Raw genomic sequence first — 19,275 nt, 5'->3', positions numbered from 1 at the left:
ACAAGTCATAATGGATTCCACGAGTCGTGATAATAAAGTCTACAAGTCATGATTATGGATTCCACAAGTCGTGATAATGGAGTCTACAAGTCGTAATAATGTATTCCATAGTCGAAATGTTTTTCGATAAGAGCAAGAAGTGGTTAAGTTTATAAATATTATTATAATTTGTCTAGGTAGGCTGCTAGGCTAGTAAAAGGGACAATGTGTCATTGTTGGGAGTTGGTTTTAGTCTTCATTGTAAATAGTCTTCAGAAGTACTGGAAATCGCATAATTCCTTTCAAATACCTCAGACTAGGAATTTTACTCACTATTTCTATATATATGTCTTTTCTATATATCACGAGTCCACGTTAACATTCAATCGCGGATAATACTGGACACACATGGATTTGAGGGCTCAAATTTCGACGTTGAGCTGTGAACATTATTAATAAAGCTTGGCTTAACTGAAAAATTCCCGGTATTAAAGTAAAAGTAAAGTAAAAAAAGGGTGCATTTATTTTTCCCTTTAACCTTTAAGTGATCGGAACTACAGGTCTAATGAAGAGGGTTTTAGTGAAAATGGGCCCAAAAAATAGTGCCATTTTAACTTTTTCCATGGGCCACTTTGACTAAATGTTGCAGCAATATAGTTTAGTGTCCAATTGACTATAGGCCTATACTAAAACAGAACGAGGCCTACTGCTTGTTTAACTATAGACGCATAAGCCTTGTCTGGACAGAAATTAAAAGAGTCTCTTTTGATGAAAGAGAAAATTTTACGTATTGTTCGTCATATTAAGATTTATTGTCAAAGAATTCTCTCTTTAATGCTCTATAGTTAATACAAAACTTGATTTTAGACTAAACTACCAGTCCTGTTTTACACGCCACTTCCGGTGTTGGTAAAGAAAATGGAGAAAAAGTAACTAAAGTAAACTGAAGAATTTGTTGAATCAAAATGGTGGTAAGTATGTAACCCATGTGCTCTTTTACAGATGAGCTTTTCTGACATTCATTCTCTGGACCTTTTACATGACTTTAACGGCTGCAAAACGTGTCACCTATTTTCGTGTACAATGTTTGATCAAGATAAGACAAGAAAAATCCAGTGGGTACAGTCACCTAACCTAATTTCGTGCATATCTGGGAATGATAAATAATTTACATGTGCGACCTCGCGTGACCTCTGCATTTGCATGTTTTGATAAACATGGGTTACCTTTACGTCAACCTGCAGAATTTTTTCTCTTGTTTCAAATGTCAAATTCATTCTCTCGTTTCAAATGTCAAATTCATTATTTATTTCTAACACATACAAAAGGGGGGATTTCAGTTAGTACCAAATATGACAATTTTTTTATTGGCCAAATTACCTTATAATCCCCAGCAGTAATCGGGGGATTTTTAGCAATAAATCACAGTACGTATCTTATTCATAAAGGAAATCGAAAAACAATTAATTTTGTGGAATATCTGAGAAAACATCTAAGACAAAGAAAATTTCCGTTATTCTGACGAAATTCGGTGTTGAATCCTCATATGCACGAAAATAGGTTACACCACTGTACTAATTTATTCTAAAAATTCCACAAAACAGGTCCTATTTTTCTGTCTCTACACCAGCCGACAACTTTCAGTATAGCTATCGAGGCAGATGTTTTGGTCTATGATCTCTCATAAGTTCCAAGCAAGTGAGCTATGATGCTTATAGGCCTACCACTCCAATGTGATGGGAGATTAACTTGTTTATCCAGGGGAGAAAAAAAGAGACATGATCTTTTTCTTGAAATTTTCAACAAGATACGATTTGATTTAATTATCTACCAAGGTACATTTGTAAGGCTTTATAGATACTCGACATGCATCAGGAATATAAATAATTTTCAGTTGAATGACATAAACTATTCTTACCTTTATTTCAGTTGAGGAAATTTCAGTCCTTACTTGACATGTTTAAAATGCAATTTTTGAGTTGAATATATGTTATTTTTTATGGCCAGTAGAATATTTCAAATGTCCGACACAAATTGATTGATGCTATTTCTGAAGTTATTTCAAGCTTTGGTTTTGAGTCCTGATCTATTCCCTCCTTGTCAGTAAAAAGAAATGAAATACCAAGCCATTCTGTATATTCCATATTTACGATTGATAATTCATTTGGATCTGAAAAAAGTTTTATGTTGTTTATTTTAGGACAAAGATAAAGTATGGTATTTACCTCCACCAACAGATGAAATCGAAGGAGATTTTGGACCATATTCAGTTAAAGAACTTCGAGCAGCAAGAGCTGACCTTATTAAATTTGTCCATGAAAATAATGGAGCTATATTTCAACGAGTGAAATCTAAATGTGGTATTTTACCTGATGGTAGAAGAAAAGTATCAGGTTGTGATATAGCTTGTGTTCCAGTTGATTTAGAAGGTGCTGTATCTTCTGATGATATGAATGGAGATGCCAAGCGGGGGGAAAAAAAACCTTGTGAAGATGAAGGTCCATCCAAGAATTCCAAAAAACAAGCTGTGGACAAAAAGTTGATTGCCTATTCTTGTGATTTTTGTCATTTTACCACTGAAAAATTTAATGATGTGGAGGCTCATTTAAAAGAAGAAACTCATTTTTCAGCCAGCATGTGTCATTCAGTGAAGGAAAATGGTTCTCTATGTCCTAAAACTCTACTGAAGCCATTAGTTGTGACGAATAGAGCAGCTAGATATAGAAATATTATTCCAATATGTCCTGTATGTAATTCGGTTTTTGAAAATATAAATATTTGTAATCTACATTATCAAACACATCATGAAAATTTCTCTGATATTTATGGCTTGAGTAAAGTATTAGAGACATCATGGCCTAAGATATCTAATATTAATAAATGTTTAAAATGTGATAAAAATTTCAATAAAACTAAAAGTTTACATGATCATTGGAGAAGTGCTGATCATTTACCTATAAGAAAAGCAAATTCAGATGAAATTAGAATTATGTTTTGTCCTCATTGTGATATGTTATTTTATGAATTTTTCAGCTGTAAAGAACATATACGACATGTCCATACTAGTGAAATAGGAACTAATGCCTTTTCAATGATGGTACTTTATTTAGAAAAATCAGGGACTGAATTTCATTTGCTTCCTTCTTCAACTCCAGCTTCAACAAAACAGTTGGTTAATAAAGAAATTGATTTGTTAACTCAACTGAAAAAAGCAGCTGCAAAAACTGGAAATTCGAAAAAAACAAAACGACTCTTAAGAAAAGATATTCAAAGTTATAGGATCATGCAAGACAAAATGGGTTGAAATGGAGAAAGATGGCTCCTATGAAGTGTATTTTGTGTCTGTGTGTTATTGTTGAAATTATCTTGTTGTAAATATTGTTTTGTTATTAGAATATTTAACTTATTTTATCGTTATCAGTACAAAGATATTTAAGCACATTTCCAATTGTTAAAGGGATTGTAAAGAGGTTTTATGAATTTTTTATGTGTATCGGGAACACTGAAAGCAAGAATTTGAACCATTCCAATTTTCAATCAGACAAATGTGGTTCCTGCAATTCCACTAAGACTTCGGTATTTGATGACGTCACTAATCACAATATATGTTTAAAACATAAGGCCCTTCATGATTAGCATAGTGACATTATCTATCACTTAGGTTTAGTGGAATTGCAGGAATCAGAAATCAAATTGAAAATTAATTTGGTGCAAATTGATGATATTGGCATCGTCGATACACATAAAAAAAACCTCTGTACCAATCCTTTGGGAAGAGAACCAGTGTCTATTTTGTTGTGGTGTGGTTGAAACTATACAAGTCTGACCTTGAAGCAAAGTGGACAGATATTGGAATATATTGCACATGTATATAACAGACTGTGCAATCCTGTTTGAGTGTTCATACAAATCTGGCTCTGGTCCATACCCAGTAAAGGAAAATAAATGAGCCACAAGCCTAACAAAATGCATTTACTCTGTGCTTTGTTTTTGCACACCACTCAAATTCTACCTTAACCTCAATTAAATTCATATATAAGTCTGAAAGTAACTTCACATGTTTAATTTTTCATCAAAACAAATGATATAAAAACTATTATCACAGGGATTTTACACAACTTCATTTCAAAGTGGAACCTAATATAAATTGGAACTTTCTTAACCCTATACATACTGTCAATTAATCATTGATATACTAATTCTTTTTCAGCATAAGAATAAATTACAAAACATTAACTCAACACGGATCGTGAAGATATTCATTTTTGATTTCATAAGGATTGATCATTGACAAAATAATAATTCAGCACTTTAGTGGAGAAAGAATTCATTGCAGAGAAAATATAAATTTTTAAATTAAAACTTGACAACATTCTCCACTGACAGCCACATAATGATATATTGATCATAACACTATATCATTTCACTTTTGAATTCATTGAAATTCTATCAAGCAGTCTAAATGTTATCATAAACTCAATTTACACTAAAAGCTATTTCATAGCCCAAATTGATCACCATTGTATACTTGTAAATGATTTTGTTATGATCAACAACTTCATGGTTTTTTTTATTTTAGGTGTATATACTGTAGCTTTGCTATAATTGTCAAGTCTTCTTTACATAGAAAATTATTTTGGATTCAATTTGAAAAGAAAAACATTGATTTATTCACTGGGATTAATGAAACAATATCAAGAATCAAACAATGTCAACTTTTTCTCAAGAATGTGTTTATTCAACATCATTGTAACACACCTGTCATTTCATGAGTTTCCACAACCAAATTATGTGGTATAATCCAACCATTGTTATATTCACTTCATAATTTTAGATTTATATTAAATACATCCACCATCTTCTTGACAATTTAAATCACTATCTGCTTCTATAATGTCTATGACAGTCCTTTTTAGGACTAGAAATATTTTAATGACCAAAAAACCAGTGTTGTTTGGTTCACTGGCATTAAGACAAAAACCTGCTGCACAAAACGGGGGGAAAGCTGTAATAAATCCAAAGCCTGTGTCTGCATTGATCCAAGGTGTATTAACTCACTGAGTCATCCTGGCTCCTCCTCCACGGGGTAGCTTGAAATGTATTTCAAATTATTGACATGATGGTGTATGAGATGATTCAGTCATTATTAGGATGAAATAATGAACAGATTCCAATATCTTTACTATCATTATTTAATAAAGAGTCAGCTTTACGTCGATGTGGTTTAAATAAAGATGGTAAATTCTTATATTGCTCTTCTCTTTTAAATTGTTGACCAACATTTTTCTGAATAAAAACAAAAATATACATGCTATGAAAATTGATCATATATTGTCCTGGTCACTACCAATCTGTTTTGATTTCATCAATTTAGATTTTTTGAAAGTATAACAAAATATTTCTACTCAACCAGTAATTAAAAAGTTAATTTTAAATGTTTTGAGCCATAAAAGAGATATAAGATATTTGATCATACCCCAATTATTTCAAACACCAGATTTTTCAGAGCTTCTTTCTTTTTCTTCTCTGGCAGTTGTTTTTGAGGACCTTGTTGAACTATTTTATCATCAAAGATCTTAAAATATCAATAAAAGAATGTCACTAAAAATAATACAAAAGATGTATGTTGCAAATAATATAATGTTGAACTATATTGACAAAAGTTAGTAAATCAAAGTTCATTGCCTTACCTCAACTGCCTGTTGTGATACATTTGGTATTTGTAATAAAACTGACTTCACCACTGGGAATGTAGGCCTCTAAAAAAAGAATAAATCAGTGGTAATCTAAAACATTTAATATCTTGAAGGTTTTGTATAAAAATTCTCCAAATATTTTTCTATTGACTTCCTCAAATGACATGATTTTGAATGACTTTTTCCATCTTATCACAGTTCTAATAAGAGTTCAGGAATAAGCTCAATCAATTGTCAATTTGGTTAAAATTTATGAATAAATAATTAAATCCAAAAAAGAAAAGGGTACAAGCAATATAAAGAGACGAAGTAGGCATATATTGAAAATTATTTAATTATTTCATTCATAAGAATATGAGGATAATGTTTAAAATTAATAACTTACAAGTGCTTCATAAAGTTGTAAAGCGAGATTCATTAAATTAGCCTGACTACCTTCATGTTGTCCATGTACTTGTAAACCTGATAATACTGAACTAAATACATAGGGTGCTGCTTCATCTGTCATTACACCATCAGATATTAACTGTTAAAAGACAAATTGACATTTTAATGTCTAAACAACATAGTAGAATTGTGAAGCATGACACGTGCCTTGCTTCCATGGACACTTTTTCGTAGTCACCAATTTGAAGAACAATAGTTAAGCCCAGCATAACTTCAAACCATGTACTAAATCCTTGCTGGAAACACCAATAAAATATAATTTAACATAGTACTGTAACATAGAAAGACTTTATAAAAGGCTTACCTGTTTGACAGTGGGCCAACACAACTTATAACATTTCTGACAAACTAAGGTATCATTCCATGATAATCCATTAAATATACAAAATAACATTGATGGGTATAACGCCTGAAATATAATAAATATGGTCTTACTATACCATTAATAATGCTGTATGTTCAAGTATGCTGGTATATGAATTATTGCAATATATGAACATACTAATTCTCTTACATAAGCAAAGCTAAGACTTTATCCAGGGCAATTGTTTCTTCTGGAAATATATCACAGTCTGTTTTTAACTATTTAGTCATTTGATCTGATGCAAATTCACCTCAATTCCACTTACATCAGTTTTAAGACAAAGTTGTCCCAATTCATTTAGACCCATCTCTTTATTCTGGTTGGATTTCTGAGCTTCATTTTCTTCCATATTTAAATCATCCCCTACTCCATTGTCTGAATGAGATCTTTTAGTCAAACAGTAATCTGAAACAAGATAGATATTAAATTCTTTTCTACACCGGAGTATTTTTTATTCACATCTCTGTGACAAAGGATACAATGGATATATGGGGCACTTGCACTTAAATTTCTAAGATGAGAAAGGAGTGAAGCAGGAAAGCCAGATACTGGGGTAGAGATGTGCTCACCTCTATCAACTTTTACTATGCGACATTAGAACGTTCTTAATAAATTAACTTTGGTTTGCAGTGTGCAAGATAGATACCTAATAGTTCTAAATATTCTCGTGTTAATTGTCTTGTTAATTGATCTTCTATTATTTCTTGAGATTCACTTTCTTCTTCATTCTCACTTCTAACATTAGAAAAAAAACAATGAGTTCTCATGTTGGGTTGAGTTGTTTTAATACCATTTAACAATTCCATTCTTTAAGCTAAGTTTATAAATGCAGAAAGTTGCATATTTTTAAATGAAGCCTTGACTTATTAACTTGATATCTAATGAGATGCATGAAAAATTCAAACAAATAAATGAAAAGAGAAGAAAATCTTACCCTGTTTGAAATTGAGTATTAATTAATTGCCATTTAGTTGATAATCTCTGAAAATAAGAATATAATATCTTCACTGTGAAGTTACAATCTATACGTAAATTCATTTTCTACTCTACTACATTTAACTGACCAAAAAAACAAAGAAATCCTGTGTTTAAATACACATTCATACCTCTATTAAATTTCTGTGATCAATTTGAAAGAATCATGAGAATACATTCAAAATTCATCTGTTTCCAGGGGCTTTAATTAGTGAGTATTTAATTAGACATACTTGTAATATGAAGGGACATAATTTCATTAACATTGGTAATGCTGCAGATTCATAAAAATCCTTTGGACAGTTCCAAATAAATGGTTTCATAAAGACACTTAAATAAAGGTTAAGGAAAATAACAACCAGGATTCAACAGATATGAAAATTAAAATAAGTTGTAAGTCTGACCAAAGAAAACACTAAGCTTTTATGTCTCATAAAATAAATATAGTTAAATAAACTATATTTATTTTTTGTAAATTTTGTCCTTTTGCTGCTTATATCTGACACAAATTTAGACTCAACATCACACATTTTTTAAATCAAAAGCATCATGTGAAAAAACTTTATAATTAAACTGTAGATTATATTCAAGGATATGAATAACAGGTCGTAATCTATAATCTGGTATATACTCTCCATAACATAACACATTTTCATTTAAAAAATTCATAATATTACTAGCAGCATAGAACTCATAACCTAAATATTGACCAGCATTCCCTAGGATGTGAAAACTGAAAAATAAAAATAGTAACCTTTTAAGCCCTTGAAATTAGCCAAATTTATTACATGAATTTCTTTCTATAGCAAATTTTAAAAACAGGCTGTCTAATTAAAGAGTAGTATTGATGTACCAAACGTTGTAGAGAATTTCATAATGCCACAACAGATCTCATTTGTTTTGGTATTGCCACAATCTATTTCAAGGTCTTTCAATGTCCGAGTGGCATGAGGAATCAGAAAGATGTGACCTAGTCCTGCCTGGCTAAAGTGAACAATAAGACAATGCTAGAGGTAAATGGTAGCCTACCTATTATCATGTATCATACCAAGGAAACTTTTAACTCTAGCTAATGGTTGTTTACAGGTTGTCGAATCTGAGTTATCTATACATGGTGGTGGTATACCTATTGATAAATCATGATAAACACATATATATCAATAGAATCTTATCTAGTCAAAATCTGGTAGATATACAGGTTCAATCAGGTGAAATGTGGTAACAAAGGTTACATGTTACATTCTATGAGTCACTTATGCATTAAACAAAACCCTAGACAAGAATAAAATACTTTACTGGATCATTTGGTGAGTTATTTAAACCTAAAGATTAACAATGTAACTTTATATATTAGAATGTAATAGTCTACAAATGACAACATTGTTTCGTATAAATGAAGGCACATGCATAATAAAATGAATACCAACCTAAAATTGCTAACTTATCGACTTCTAATAAATCATAAGCCTTCTCAAAATCTGGATGTCTTAACCTCAAATATTCTGGTAACCATAAACCATTTAGTGTTCTTAAAATAAAAATCAAGATTCAACTTTTATTAACAGTTTAGGTACATTTAGTGCACATTAATATCAAACTATTGTAACTATTATAATTTAAATGACCAGACCAAACTAAATATTTGTGACATTAATTCAGCTTGTAACATTAGTTTCAGAACTGGAGTTAAACTAGTGATTTGTAAAATAGTACTTACTTTAACAGAACAATAAAATTATGAAATAATTCTAGTATATGTGAGGTAGCTGGGTTGCGTAATATTGGCTGACCAGTTACAGTTGATGTTCCTATAACAAAACCACCTTGTTCAGCTATCTGCAATATAACATAATATATAAATGATATCTCAGCTTTATAGAATTTAGAGATAAAATTTCTACATTAACATTGAGTCTACAAATTTAATTTTCAAAGCTCATTTAAATCTTTGAGAGCATAAAAAAATATGTATGCTAGGAATATAAACTGAACTAACCTGTAAGTTATCTGGACACTTGCTACGATTTATAACACCTAATATAGTATGAGCACAGTAACTAATCTAAATTAACAATAATCAAATTGAATAAGTCAATTCCAAAAAAGTACGATTTACAATTGTCAAGTAAAAACTTTGATGAGAAGTATCAGGTAAAGTATTGTGTGTTTTAATGTTCTAAATTCTGAGTTGATAACTGGTAACTGGTTTTAAGACAACACATATCAGTTCAAATACAACAGATCTAAAACATAACTATAAGATTTTCTGACGTCTGAGAATTAAAGGTTAAACTTACATGAGATCTGTTGATTCCACAAGTATCAGCTGAACTAGGTTCTACAGCAGCTTGATCTAAACCCACATATGACATGAACATATCAGGTGATAGAAATGCCCTATAATATACAAATAATTCACTTATAATTTCAGTTGACTGTAAATAGGTTCTATAAGATATGTCTTCGTCTAGAGAATTATCTCTGGAAATGTCATTTGTAATAATTTTATTCAAGAATCTTAATGATGGCCAGGCCATGTATTTTCAAAATGTTCTTAGTGCTAGGATATCCTAGAAACAGAGTTAAAAGTTAAGAACCTAGGACATCCTAGCAGCATGGTTATATTTAAAATAAATTGTCTGGAGATGATGACCGTCCAAATTTGCAGTTTTCATTTGAGGGGAGAATTGGAATTGAAAATAAAATGGATATGTGAAGAAGCATCAAAAAATTCTAAACATACTGAGTAAACTCTTTAGACATCCATAATTCTCTTACTGGGGCTAATATTTCTTGTATAAATGCTGATTGCTTCTCAAAATTATTAAATTCATTACTGAAATAAAATTGACCTTCGATATTAAGTTTAAACTAATGTTATTAGTGTAACAATAGCAAATGTCAGTCCCTTGAGAAGAGTGGACTATATGCATCACTTACATTGCAGGAGGCATCTTTTTTACAGTACTTTTAAGAAACTCTGGGTATTGAGAAACCCTGTAAATACTGAATTAAAAACATGCCAAAATTATTAATTTCATGGGGTATTTTTGCATCATAAAAATATATTCTTGCTTTGATCGGTCATTATAGTTTATTGTGGGTAAATAATGTGCTAGAAGAGATTACTGCTTTTTAAGGAGTATAGTGGCGAAAATGTAACTTTGACATATCATCGACTATGAAATTTGATAATCGATAATCGAAATTATAAATTACTATAATCTAAGACAAAAATCTGCAAGTTCAGCAATTAAATTACAAATGGAGTGATTGTGATAAAATAAGACTAAGATCAATATGCTAACATCTTTAAAAGGATTGTCATTATCATATCCTTAATAAAATATTAAGAACACCTTAAACACTTAGCTTACCTGATTAATAAAATAGCTTCAAGTAAAATAGTTTTCTCCATCTGAGATAGCTGTTCTGGATCATTACTAATATGTTTAATATGAGTATATAAACTATCAAATGCTGGCTACAATAAAACAAATATTACAAAGTCAAAGATCAAAGACTTCATTTTTTTAAATATTGCACTACTACAATAAGAATTGTTGCAGAATGCTGACTCCGACTCTTACAGAACAATTTCACTGTATAATTGATTTGTCAAATTGACATTTCTAGAGAATTTGTTTGGAAAATTACAAAATACTGAAGTTATATAATACTGAAGTTATATAATACTGAAGTTATATAATACTGAAGTCATATGTAAGTGACAAAGTCACATTTTAATCTTGACTTTAAATTTGAACAACAAAATTATTCAAATTATAAAACTACTTACAAATATAAGAGATGGATACTGTTTACAAATTTTGACTATAATAGAACAGGCATGTTGGCGGACATTTTTTACAGCTCTACTTCTGGTACTCTTAGTTTGACCAGGAATGTTGAAGATTACAGAACCAAATATCTGAAATTTATAAATGAGAAATCCAAATTTTTTCACAAGTAATGTCCTACATTTGAGAATTTTGTGTAGATACAGTAACTGCAAAAGGCTATAATCAATTTCTTAGATCATCATCTAGTCTGACAAACTCCTCGAAGTAATTAAGAACTGAACAAAATATCTGCATGTTAATACAAAATTTAACCATTCCGTTAATGAATAATGATATTGTATTCTTTAGTCAGGCCTATGTTCCATGACAGTAAAATGATAATGAAATAAAAGTACCTTATCTAAGACAACTGGTATAGTTTCTGGTGTATAAGATAATAAAGGAAATAAAGCTGATATACATGATAATAAACATGATAATATCAGTGGATCCTGAAAAATAGAGCATGGCAAATATATAACTAAACATCAAGTATATTAGGAAACATATGAATTATTTACATAATTAAGAATCAAATGCTTTACACCAAGCTATGAATGTTGCCAATGAGCATAAAATCTAAAGTTGTCTGAAAGTCAGGTCAAAACATGGAAGAACATAGAATATATTATGTAGTCAAGGCCCACACCATGCATTTGCAAGTAAGAATACAACCAGCAACTAACCTGAGTTTCATAGGCTAATACTTGTTCTAATAATTCAATACCTTCTGTTGTTTCTGGTTTAGCATTAGTGGATGCCATCAGACGTAACATAACACTTTCTAAGAAAACACTCAGAGCATCCCATTCTAGGAATGAAGGTGAACTTAAATTACATATCCCTTTATCTACACCAGCTATAATAAAATATTGGTAAATAAAAATGAATGATATTTTTTAGGTGCTATTTTCTGAATATAACTTGCCCATTTCTATCCAATTAGGTCACCTTTGTAGTAGAGCTTTTCTGATGATCTAGATGGATACAAAGCTTAAAATGTCAGCACAAATTAACCTTGAGATGTTGTGTAAGTTCCTTACCTTCACCAATATTTAATGGTTTTTGTAGTTGAGATTTTAACCAGTTATAAGCTATATTAAAGGTTAATTTAGGTTGTAATAAGGTGGCTAATCTGACTGTATCAGCTACTTCTGATCTATATCCTGTAAAATACATAAATATATTCTTACTGTGCACATAGCATGTTAGTTATAAAGATCTCCAAAGAAGTTGGTTTTGACAAGCGTAGTAAACTTCAATTTGAAAAAAGCTTTAATTGTGATCTTATGGAGTGTAAAACAAAGTACTGAATTAGAAGTTTTTATAATTTATCCAAATTAAAGAATTCTAAGCAAGTTAGAAACATTGCACGCAACTAACACAATAATGTCATATTGATATCATTACTTCATATTGTGGTCTTAAAAATCATTGTTAAGTAAGAGTTATCTCCCATATTTTCCTTCTCAGTAAAACAGAGTTGTCTGCTCTTAAGGTAGTTGTTTGTCATGTGACAGGATATGTACTTTTGTGAGTTGAAGGCATGATGTAAGAGCTTAGAGATTGAATAAAGCATGGCTGAAACTTAGATTCTAGTTTTGATTATAAGAACAATCCAAATCCATCTAGGATGGAAACGCCAACAAAACAATAACTTACTAGGGAAGAACATATTGAACTCTTCATCACTATCAAAATCTAATTTACTATACGCACAGCTAGGATAATCATTTTGACTAGGATAACCAACCTGAAAATTACAACATTATTTTCATACACACTGTACTCATAATGTTTTTAGAATAAATAAATATCTATGACCAAATGAAGTAAATCTTGGTCACTTTCAAGGGTTACAGCATTATTTTTGTAAATCTATAAGATGGACCATCATTTGCTCTCAGAATACCCAAAGCCCACCATATAAATATTCAGATTATATAAATATTTACCTTTAATAAAGATTTGGTAGCTGCAGTAACAACACGAGGTATAAAGGATATTAAAGTTGGGTTTTTTGATATATGTTTATGACGTAAAAATAATGCCCACAATGTTTGTGTATAACTGCCTAACATCTGAAAAGAAAAGTGTCAAATAAAATAAAATAAATGAAAATGAATTGAAGTTACCTCTTATAGCTCAACTCTTTGTTCGACCAATGAAGGTGGGAAAACTAATCAGTCATCAAACTGAACAGAAATAGTGCGCCTTATGCAATATCCAAGTACAGGATTTGTCAAAAACACTATCACTTAAGATGATCATAACTGCACAGTTCTAAAAAGTAGAACTAATCGTTTAGATTATTGAAGTGATGAAGAGACATCAGAATAAGACAGGAAATAACTTTATAACCATGACAAAGATGTATGAAAGATTTGGACTGAGGAACCTTACTAAGGTAAAAATTAAATAAAGAAATACCGCTGTATGTATTTTTTAAATCAATAAATTATTCCAATATTCCTTACCTTACTCTCATGTTCTGTAAATGCTAAGAGAGCTTCAAGATAGGTAGAGAAATTGGGAGGTTCAACAACTTCAGGGTCAGTACCCTACAAACACACATACAAATATCATTACATAGTCTTGATATCAAATTATTGTCTATTTTAAGGGAAAAACCACTGCCAGAATCAAACAATTCACTCATCATGGCTTCTACTAGGTATATTTCTTTTAAGAACCCTGAATTCAAAACTTTTTTTTACTAACTCACCCATAAAACAGCCAGTTGTTTTCCAATCTCTGTTAAAACTTGACATAATCTTTTGAGAAATAAGTAATAATATTCATCTAATGATGACTTTTCAGCAGCTCTAAAAAAGAAATTTCTTCGTAATAGTTAAATAAATAATACAACTTCAGTATAGATAAGCAAGTTAGGCTCTTAAAATGTCTATATACACAGTACATGTAATGTCACAGTTTCATGAAAATCTGTATACAAATAAAAAAAATGTTTTGAGGATTCTATGTTTTGAACAGAGACTTGATAGTCTAAATTAAAACATGACCGAAATAGCATTAGAATCATACATATTTGTAAGTAATGAATAATAATATGAAGTACTTACATTGCTGCTGTAAGAATAGTTGACATGGCATCTTCACAAAATAATATAAGAATGGGTTTTCTATCTTCTAATTTACCCTAATAAAAATCAAGAAATATATCTTGTTGCATGTCCGATTGTTATAGAATTATTCTGATCTGTATTAAATGTTCCGAAACAAAGCAGCACAATTACAAACCAGCATAAGAAGTAAAGGCAGGAGTGTTGATTTATTTTTTTGCCAATCAGACATTTCTAACAGTTGGTAAATTCAAACAACAATTTAATATAATCTCACCTTGCGACTAACTATAAGTAATAAACATTCTGCAGAATGTAGTTGTAATGAACTTTCATTTAGTAATAAACATAACAATTGTAATAATAATCCATTATTTTCTACTATATGTGACATTGGTACCCAATCAACAAAACCAGTTAATGTCATCAATACAGCTTGGCTTACTTTATTTACAGCTAGACTTTCTTGTTTATTACCCATTGACACCTACAATAGACTTATTCTTTTATATTTCTATCTTAAAATATATCAGCAATAATATGCAAAACATTTAACAAATCACAGAAAAACTTTGTGAGTATGAAGACACACATCAGCTTTATATTTGATGTTTCAGATGTATCTGTATCATTTTTTGAGTGTGATGAATATGTTTGACAAGCTAAAAATAGGAATGATCATTTACATACTTTAATCAGAATTAGAAGAAATTATTACCAATTGTCGATATCTAGTAGAATTAGTCTCTAAAATATTGAGAAAGAAAACAAAGAGCTGATTTAATTGTGCTGTTAGAGACTGTAATATATCTCGTCTACGTTGATTGGGTAAGTTTTGAAAGGCCACAACATCTTCTACTAATCTGTGAAATACCATTAATACTAACTCAGTTTGAGTTTCCTATAAAATATACAAATATTATATAGAATACTACAAAAATTCTCCATGACTGTCTAAGATTTTTGAACTAAAAACCTCTGTACAAGTGTTTGTAGAAGAAGTACTTACCCCATGCTGGGCTGCATCATGTAACTCTGTCATTAATGTTGGCCAATTCTGTGGCCACTCTCTTTTCATCAGTTCGACTATAATTCTAGAAATAGCATCTTTGACATGGAGTTCTTCTTCTATTATATTCTTGGTTCCCTAAATTACACAGATATATTATATAGGAGAATATTGATATACAGTACAAATTCCACATATTGGTTGTCTGTTTTATATTTATAATCATCTCAAAGACTTCAGTTGGTCTGGATTTTCACAAGTATGCAATACCTGCTTAAAATATAGAGTGATATTTTTAAGACTCAACATTAATTCAAATACAAGGTAAAAACCTTACAGTGTCTAAAAGCATGAGAGAATTTGACTTGACAAAAAGCTTTTCATGTACAGTTAAATCATTCCAACGAAACCTACAAACAAAAAAAAAAGAAAAAATATACCAAAGAATATTATACAGGGAAAAATTTGTTAAAAGCTGACTGGGATTTAAAGTCTATAGTCACAAAATCATGAATGGAGTTGGATAAAATAATAAGAATATTCCATTACAAATATGATATTAAAATTTTGATTATCGATCATCAAATTTCATATTATTTCTGGTAATCAATTAAATGCTAAAGCTACATTTTCTCCTGTGTAGGACCTGTCGTTTAACCAGCATATAACTTATTCACAATAAATTATGATAACCAAATCAATAATCATTTTATTATACTTAAACTACATACCAGTACATAAATTTTGACCTGCTTTATATCTAATTTTTACTCAGATTGTTTATAAACCAAACAATAATATGCACTTGGAAAAATGTATTTGTGGAGGAGCTCAATTTGAGATTCTGAAGATTCTGACTGATAAGTAGGCCTACTTACTTAATACAGTGTTCCAATGCCTGGAGACCAAAATGACGAATCATAGGTGGATACTCTTTTGAAGAAATTATCATTCCCACTTGAATACATGATGATGATTTATCTTTAAATTCTTCACAAATCTAAAATGAAAACGAAGATACAATTCAACAGAACATAACAAATCAAGCTTATTAAGAAATTATGTCAAATTCATGTTTCCATGAATTTCAATTCATAAGACAGGTTAATATGATCAGTTAAAACATCCTGGCCTACTGTCTGAAACTGAACAGGGAGTAAACTTCAAAAAGATTATATGTTTGTATATTTTCCATCAGAAATTGCCTTTAACTTTAATAAAGTCATGTTTCGTTTCCACATATCTCCAAGTTTTGACAGTGTCTGGGGAGATCAAGCTCAGTCGAATAACCAGCAGAATACATTCATCGTTTGCACAGATCATGATTCCCTTTCAAGTTCCAGCTCAGTGGGATCTATAATCCTAATCTAAACTGAATGTTTCAATCAGAGTCAAATTTATTCTTTTTATTAATATCTTACATAGATCCACTAGAGAAGTTGTCAATAGACCTAACTGTAAATAACCAATACCAATAGGCTATTATTTTATCTTTTTTTCAAACAAATAAAACTGAACCTGATGGGCTGCCAGACGATCCGCCTGCGTGACAACAGGATTCATGACTGTCTCTACAGCAAGACAAAGCTTGGATACAAGTTCCTGTTGAAGTGGATTCATGTTTATTGTGCTGTGTTACATATACAAGCAGATCTATATTTCAAAAATAAAATATCAACAATTCAACGTCCATCTTTAGGACATTTCCCCACGTGCTGTTCATTTCAACCAATCAGAATCATTTGTCTTAACAACGGAAGTTCGCCCAAAGGTTGTATTTGGAAAATCAAAATCTAAATTCTTACAGACGAAATTTGACAATCTCAGGCCGAAGCTTCAAAGAAAAGGCTTACTTTATAAGGTTTTTTAAGTTCTAAAACAGATGTTCTCATGACATCTTCAATATCGGTCCAGAATCACAGAAACAGTTCAGAACAGTGAGGCCTAAAATTTTGCTATAGACTTCAACATGTTAGTATTGTGGTTGTGGTATTATAAGGAAAAACTTTAAATGCAATATTCATATTATATGAAAGAGGCTGAATAAATCAAAAACATACCGCTCAAATTTTGTAAATCCATTAGATTAATAACCTGCGTGTATGTGGTTTGGCCTCTTGTTTTTCTGGTTTTTGGAAACACTTCACATGCAAAGTGATGGAGGTTTACACCCTATGCCCTATACTTCTGCACCTGGTTGGGCTAATGAAGACAGACAATGCCTTGCAGCGTGCACTAAGGGGAAATTTGCCCGGACAATGGTTTAAGGCTACTATTATTAGACTATATATATAATATGGACATCTGCCTTTGGCGTCAAGATCACACAGCTACAGGACTTTAGCCTTTTGTTGTATCCAAACCCCTTGACACTTTTTCCATGTAAGCCCCTCAGAACTTCATCCGTGACAGAGGTTAAGAATTAATTGGACCAATGTCAGGAACGAACCTTCAATTTTCATGACTCCCTTCCTCAACATGCAAATACATAAGGCATATGGAAATGCTTGTGAATGAATTAAAGGCAAAATAACAACTTTGCAATAGACAAGGCGACAAGAATAGTAAAAGAAGAGGTTTCAATATTGTGAACAATTTTTTATTTTGTCTGGAATGAAATGGCCTATCCATTGTATTTACCATTTGAAAATTATTCATATGCTATAGGTTTGAGTTTGTTGAAATGTTCACAAATAATAAGATTACAATTTGTGAACATAGCAAAAGATGTTTATAAGAGTTGATTAGATTTCAATAACAATTCTTATTATTAGGGAGTGAAATTTATACAATCTAACAACTTGTAATCAGACAATACTTTTTTAAGACAACAGTAGGCCTACACTTGCACATTTCAGGAGGACATACTTAAAAAAAAACCAAATATAACATACCAAATAAATATAAATACTTATTTTGTTTTACATATAACATTTAATTTGTAAACAAGTTTGCATTGTCTATAATGTTTCACGTAATGTAATTTTAGAGTACTATTATTTTATTAATCAGGTTTAGTCTTCCTTTTGTCATTGCTAGGATGTAGCACTTCAGAACCTTTCAGACTTGCAGAGTACAACATTAAATGTATAAAAAAAACTTAAAATATTCACAACAAAATGTATTTCATTGAAAATGGGAAGCTAAGATAAAGTCACACAAAAGACAATGTCAGCTTAATTAACTAATTATTCCAATAAAATTAGTCAATAAACAAGTAGATATTTTGATGTATGTTGTGGAATGATATGTGCAAAGAGTTTATAGAATAAACAACATTTAACAATGAAAATATACATATTACAACAAAGCAAATACAATATTGCACACAAAATAACAAATGGATAAAATTCCACTTGTATAATTATACATATTCTATAATATCTTAAAAGAAAATATTATCCCTTTGATGTCTTCTAGAAAGATTATAATAACTTTTATTAATCTATTTCCATTTTCAGCTAATTTTTGTGTAACATAAATAAGAATACATTAATTTAGTCATTAATATGAAATCTTTTAATATTGAAACTAATAGCTTTGCTTAGTTTGCTATTCATTGAACTTTTGTTAAATGCAAGATTTGTGCAATGGCCATAGTTCTCCATTTTGGAGGGTTGACCCTTTGGGTCTTGAATATATCTAAATAGTCTTCAGAAGTATTATTTCTTAAAATATTCCTCAAACTTGGAATTTCTTTTTTTTTATTTCTTTATGTGTCTTTTCTATAGATGGCAGAGTCTCAAGAAAAGATGAGTCATCATTTCAATGTTCTAGACACGCCTGGATTTGAAGGTTCAAATTTTAACAATGAGCTGTGATTGGCTTAAAAAATTCCATTTCTGAGACTAAAGTTACCATTAGTATCTGTCTCTTTAAA

General features: G+C 30.5%; 2 protein-coding genes across 2 annotated transcripts; one reads left to right on the top strand and one right to left on the bottom strand.

Moving 5' to 3' along the window:
* Positions 1–944: 944 nt before the first annotated feature.
* Positions 945–3,283, top strand: LOTGIDRAFT_164505 (hypothetical protein; the record flags this gene model as incomplete). The annotated part of the gene is made up of 2 exons (XM_009061011.1): positions 945–950; positions 2,180–3,283. The coding sequence occupies 2 exons, from the start codon at positions 945–947 to the stop codon at positions 3,281–3,283; spliced, it is 1,110 nt and encodes a 369-aa protein (XP_009059259.1).
* Positions 3,284–4,027: 744 nt separating this feature from the next.
* Positions 4,028–17,093, bottom strand: LOTGIDRAFT_192362 (hypothetical protein). The gene is made up of 32 exons (XM_009061010.1): positions 16,914–17,093; positions 16,274–16,395; positions 15,733–15,805; positions 15,396–15,533; positions 15,105–15,287; positions 14,664–14,873; positions 14,387–14,463; positions 14,029–14,128; positions 13,781–13,864; positions 13,259–13,384; positions 12,966–13,056; positions 12,347–12,469; positions 11,990–12,162; positions 11,660–11,755; positions 11,261–11,392; positions 10,839–10,945; positions 10,205–10,297; positions 9,759–9,858; positions 9,458–9,523; positions 9,179–9,297; positions 8,889–8,989; positions 8,491–8,587; positions 8,036–8,194; positions 7,695–7,791; positions 7,421–7,467; positions 7,133–7,221; positions 6,752–6,891; positions 6,427–6,531; positions 6,061–6,201; positions 5,670–5,738; positions 5,456–5,554; positions 4,028–5,265 (listed from the first exon to the last, which is right to left on the bottom strand). Exons 1-32 carry the CDS (start codon positions 17,013–17,015, stop codon positions 5,116–5,118), a joined length of 3,609 nt encoding a protein of 1,202 aa, XP_009059258.1. The 5' UTR covers positions 17,016–17,093; the 3' UTR covers positions 4,028–5,115.
* Between the last annotated feature and the right edge of the window lie 2,182 nt (positions 17,094–19,275).

The sequence above is a fragment of the Lottia gigantea genome, assembly GCF_000327385.1.
Source record: "Lottia gigantea unplaced genomic scaffold LOTGIsca_45, whole genome shotgun sequence".
Taxonomy (NCBI): Eukaryota; Metazoa; Mollusca; class Gastropoda; family Lottiidae; genus Lottia; species Lottia gigantea.
The sequence above is the reverse complement of the archived record's forward strand: the minus strand, read 5'-3'. Positions and strand labels throughout refer to the sequence as shown.